The sequence below is a fragment of the Lindgomyces ingoldianus genome (genome assembly GCF_010093535.1).
Source record: "Lindgomyces ingoldianus strain ATCC 200398 unplaced genomic scaffold BDR25scaffold_29, whole genome shotgun sequence".
Taxonomy (NCBI): domain Eukaryota; kingdom Fungi; phylum Ascomycota; class Dothideomycetes; order Pleosporales; family Lindgomycetaceae; genus Lindgomyces; species Lindgomyces ingoldianus.
The window spans coordinates 5655-11489 of record NW_022985190.1 but is presented as its reverse complement, the minus strand read 5'-3'; the positions used below and the strand labels follow the sequence as shown (position 1 = coordinate 11489).

Here is a 5835-nt window from a genome sequence, read left to right as displayed (position 1 = left end):
CAGCCATCAGGTCCCTTGGTGAATAAACACTGAGTACAAAACCATGTTTAAGATGCTCTGCTGCCAGATTTAAGAGTACACAATGAATAAGAACCAAAGCTGTTCATGAGGCAAAACATGTAGCTATATGTAAGAGAGGAAGAAACCTTGTAGTTTGACTAAATTCTCCTAAAAAATAATACTCATCCCAAACAGGCTCCATGTCTCCATAGAATCCTCGACTCAGGTTAAACGTCCGTTCTAAATGATACACAAAGGGCGACAATCTTGACATTATTAGCATAGCAACTAGAGCCATGCTATGGTCAAATTTTGGAGCATCGTACTGAACTGCACTACAAATAGGGCGAAAGGGTGGGGTATGTTTGGTATATAGGACTTTATTCTGCATCAGTTTGTACTTGTGGCATAGGTATCTGGTAGCCGGCCTTGATCAACATCTCGGAGGACACAGCGTAGCAGTCTCGAGAGCCCTGCTTCTTGAAACTAAAGAATCCCACCACCTCACCATCGTCATTAAGAATTGCTGATCCACAACTTCCATCAATTGGGCCCTGATCACTACTGGCATCCATGATAACCCAATAATGCTGAATCAGTAAGCCAGGTCCTTCAACCCTTACACCGGGAGCAAGAATTTGGCCAACGCAATAGCCCGAGAACGGATTGTCCATATCGATATTGTCAAAAAAAAGGGATTTGGTGGCAATGCCACTTGGAATGGTGCCTTCAGGGTTGTCTACGTTGCCAAAAGTTTTGTTGTCGAATTTGATGTGCTTCTCTAGCTGCACTAGAGCAATGTCTGAGTCTGGAAATCTGTGCATGATCTTGCCAATCAGAGTACCGCCTGGATCTGGATGCCAGACTTCGCCGTCGTTGCTGAATCCATGATCTGCCACTGTAATGAATGGGGTTCCAGACCTGTCAACTACAAGGATGCCCAATGTTGTTGATGTCCATGATCCATCAGAGAGGGAAGAGCTGACCATGACACCTGGACGGAGCAATCCAATATGGTTGGCCAGATAGTTGGTGTTGTCTTGAAGGACGCCTGAGGGTTGTTGCACACGGAGCGCTGAGGCATCCGGGTCTTGTTCTTGGTTGCGAAACTTATAGAAGGCGGCTTGATTTGAGATCCTCCAAGGTAGCGTATCCAAGTTCGTGTCGTCGGCAACAGTAATTCGAAAGAAGCCAGGGAAGTGGAAAATCTCGTGTACAACCACGTGCTTAGATTTGAAGTAATCTACGATGTCGATAAAGATCGGCAGGATAGGGACTGGATCATTTCTGAGATTGTATTGAGGCAGCGCGGCGGTTTTGGAACGGCCCTGGTCGCCTTTGTCAATGGGGCCGTTGGCATCGTCTTCTGTAGAGAGATGTAATGGAATGCGGCCGACCGAGAGGGGCCATGGCGGCGGTGGAAGCTCCTGAACTTGGATGACAAGGTATGGAGACCCTACCCAAGCGCTCTGAGTAGTCGGGAAGATGCTGGTAAGCTCTCTCCGTTGCTCCTCTAAGTTTGGGAAGATGACATTGCCATTAACGACTAATGGAAATGAGAGTTCGATGCGACGAGCATTTATGGCAGCTGGCGGAAGGGGATCTCCAATGGTGAATGCTACTGGAGACATGATTAAGCGCCGTTTTAGGGGGGACCCATTCTGGAAGCGGAGGATGTGTGCGGACGAGTGTGGGCGCTTTTGTAGTGATGGAGTGATTCTTCTTAATGGTGCAGGGGAAGATTGAGTCCTCAAAGGCGAGGAGGAAACGTGACATAGTGCATACATGGCCATTTCGAGCGACGGATGTGGTAGTGTAGGTGGTGAAGTTGCAGAACGGTTGAAGATGAAGGGAGGCCGTTGAGAAGTTGACGGTAGATGCCTATTTGGCAAATAAACGTCATCCACGGTCATCCACGGCAGGCGCCACGCAACCCAAGGCCCGCAGGGTCACGTTGTAGTCGCATGACTACCCCATGACTTAGACAAACCAGTTGATGACATATCGGGGCCTTCGAAATCGGCCTCTACACCTCCATGCGGTGAAGCCTGGGAATCTAGGTCGTTCAGACGACCTAGAGCCAACGTAGAGATGTCCTGCGGTAGTTCGCTGCGTTGAAACAGCGCCGCGGCGAGAGAGTGAATTTTTTTCACGCTGCTGCAGCACCCGACTCCACCTCCGTATGAAGCTACAAAATATCTACAGCAACACGCGCGGTTATACTTCTATCCACCCCCTCTGCCTCTCCGTCGCGGACGGAACGTCTACTTGGACGGATGTCTTATTCCCCAACACAGACAAACCTCTCACAACACCTCGTGTCGATCCCTATACTCCGTTGGAATCACTACGTCCCAAACGGCGCTCCTCGTACATGGCGTGCTTTGTCACGAGGCTGAAAGATAGGCGTTATTAGCCTTAAGCAGTAAAAGTGCCTTAGTCGCGTGGGAGATTTTCATGACATTGTCCCCCCTAAAAGCTAGGTTCACTACTACAACTCTAACTAACCTTCATGCTAGTTCATCACTAACCTATTTAAGATTAGGGTTAGTACCCTCTACTACTACACCTAAGAGCACATTACAATTTAGTGCGAATGATCAGGTGGGTTCAATTTGCAGCGTTAATTCTGTGGTGCAGTTATTCTTCTAGAATAAGAAGGTCGAGCGTCAGCTGCTGCTTGGTAATGCTGTTAATGTTTAACACGTAAAGTGGGTTATACAGCAACGTACTATGTGCAGCTAAAGCTGAAGCTAAAGCTACTACTTGACGAAGACGCCGAAATTAACGTAGCTATAAGTAGGTGGTAAAGATACTACTTAGCGAGAGGGCCATTGTCGCCGGTAAGGCGGAGGTTAGGCGACGCGAGCTGCTCGCCTTTACCTAGTAATAATAATATAGAGACCGTCGACTCTTTCTTAGGGGGGTCTTCAAGGGCGGGTGTAGGGTAAGGATGATTCCTCTTAGAGCCTCTGGGGCCCCGTGGCTATATATAGGCTTTGTACTCTGTGCGTGGTTCTTATCAGGGCTTACTCGGAGTAGTACTGCCTCCACCGCTTTATAATAGCCTGATACCGAAGTAATAGCTGCTAGACAAGAAAACAAGCAAGCAAGCATAACCAGTTTTAAAAGAGGATTGCCAGGGTCCTAGTCACACAGCAAGGCTAAGCTTGAAAAAGGGTGTGTCGAGGGTAAAGCTAATTTTACAGAGCACTGTATTCCGCCTCTAGCGCTAGCTCTATTGATGGTGGACAAGCTACTAAAAGAGCTCTAAGATCTTATATCAGCTCTAAGTCTCTCTTAGGAACTATTTTAGTCTTTGCGCATATGAAGAGGGGCTAGGATCCTTGTCCGGTGATCGGCCTACTTAGTGCACTCCCCTAGGGATCCCCCTAAACTGGCAAAGCAGAGCAGATCACTAATATACTATTTTTCTACTCTTTGCCGCCGCGTTATTAGTAGTAACGACGGGAGTAAAAAACTCGCGTAGTTTTAATACAAGAACAGTTGGCTATGTTAACACGAAGACGGGCAAGGCGAGGCGAAGGCGGCATTACTAGATGAAGATAGAAAGCAATATATTAGTAGATTTCTAGTTTAAAAACGCAGACTGTAAATTCCCTAATCCTGATTTAGCTTCAAGAGGTGGAAACCAGTACCTTAGATTTCCGAAACGTTTGTTGCTGGATCGATTGGAACAGGTGCAAACTGCGTCAATCCATTCGATTCAGGGTTTTTCCTCGTTGCGAGGATGTCTTAGACAGAGTTGGCAACAATTAAGTTAATTAAGTTAGGGTGAATTGCTTAATTAATTAACAGATCTAGCACATTTTAATTAACTTAATTAACTTAATAGCATAAATAAGGCTTAACTTAATTAACTTAATAGCATAAATAAGGCTTAACTTAATTAACTTAATTAACTTAATTAACTTAATTAATAAATTATGTAGTAAATTAACTACAGTATATCTTATAGATAGTCTCTAGGTCTTTAGAAAAAATAGTGTTACTATGTAGACTTTTTACTAACTTTAACGTACTTTATGGGCGAGTTGCTCACACACCTGAGTTGCTTACTTTTGCTAAGACCCTACTACACTACTTTTCTTACACTAATGTATTCCTAATAACACTACTTAGACGTGTTAAAGGAATGTTAGATGCAGCTTATGCTCTAGGCTTTTAAATAAGACATAATACTTTTTAAGTAACACGCTGCAGCTATCTATAAGGTTTTTTAAAAAATAATAAGTAACTAACATGCTAGATAACCTTTTTAAGCTAATTATATAGCTAACTTATAAAAGCTAGATAATAATAAAAAGCAGGTAATTATTTAGCACATACTTAAGCTAGATGCGCAAGGATTTCCCCCCTAGCTAGCAGCTATAGCTAATATAGCTAATTCTTTGCACACTAAGCATAATATAGGCTATATTAGCATAAACTAGCTTAATACATTTATTAAGTGTTACTTAGAGCTTAAAGTAAAGTTTAAGTATAAGTATAACTATAAGAAAGCTTTTTATAAAAATTTTATAGTAATTTAAAGCTAGTTTAACTTTATAAAGAATATTAAAGCTAAGTATAGCATCTAAGATAATAACATGTACAACTTTAATAAAATAAAGTTTATAATAGGCTAGATATCTACTAGAGCAGTTATTATAAGTTTAGAGAAATAAAAACAGCTAAAAGTAGTCTAGCTAGGTAACTAGGAGTAGACAACAGCTATCTAGGGCATTAATGCTAAAAAGTAGGCTATTCTGCCTTTTATTATTTTCTAGAGTAGTAACTACTTTTTAAACTAGTATAAAAAGAAAAATCTACTTTAGAATTAAGTTATTATAATCTTTAAGCACAGCTAGACTACTAATTAGCTTAGTCTAGACTAGTTAAAGCACTTTAATGTGTATATAAAGAAGTGTACTGTTAGTAGCTACTATTTACTAGTTATTAACAGCTATAAAAGCTACAACTTACTTTATTTTTAGTAATACTATAAAAATAATAAGATTATTACTATTTATATGCTTTTTTACTTATTACACTTTTTATAGCTACTTAATATAGGTTGTTTTACTTCTTTAAAAAAAGTGTATAAGCGCTAAGCTAAAAACCTTATACACAACTAGATTACTTATATTATAAAAATAAAGTTCCTACTATGCTTTAAAGCAGCTTATTATGCTATAATTACTTTTAGTAATATCTAAGAAAAGTTCTAAGGCGCTAAATTAATTCCTTTTAACCTATAATAAGTTATAATAGGCCTTAATGTAAAGTTGCGCACTCTATTACTACTACTACTTATATATAATAAGCCCTAGTAGTTGTAAACCCTAAGTAATACTTTAAAACTTAGGTTATAATTAATACTTATAAAAATAAAAATTTAAAAGCATATAAATAGTTTACTAACTTCTATAGTTAAGGTGTTTAAGAAAGTTTTAAAAAAGGTAGTAATAATTACGCATAAGCTAGTGTTAGTGTAATAAGAAATTACTAAGCTTTAAGCAGCTAATAAGGCTGCTATGTAACATAAATTACATAAAAAAAAGTAAATTAAAGCAGAAAAAACCTTAACAATTTAGAAAGGCCTACGCTTAATAGCTCTAAAGAAGTTTAAAGCGCGCAGTAATAAGAAGAAGGTAAAGAAGCAGGTGCAAGCTAAAGTAAGTAAGCTATCCTAAAGGCGCTGCAGACAGTGCAATTAGACTAGGCATAACGCGCAAACGTGTAAGCAAGAAGCAGAAGTAGTATCTAAATAATATTCTAGGCTGTACTGTACTATATAGTGCCAGAGCGGGTTGTTATGGGCCATAATAGAGT

At 40.3% G+C, this 5835-nt stretch overlaps 1 protein-coding gene across 1 annotated transcript; it reads right to left on the bottom strand.

The window, feature by feature from the left end:
• Positions 1–380: 380 nt before the first annotated feature.
• Positions 381–1631, bottom strand: BDR25DRAFT_374646 (uncharacterized protein; the record flags this gene model as incomplete). Its single annotated transcript, XM_033697339.1, has 1 exon — positions 381–1631. The coding sequence occupies one exon, from the start codon at positions 1629–1631 to the stop codon at positions 381–383; it is 1251 nt and encodes a 416-aa protein (XP_033544217.1).
• Positions 1632–5835: the final 4204 nt, after the last annotated feature.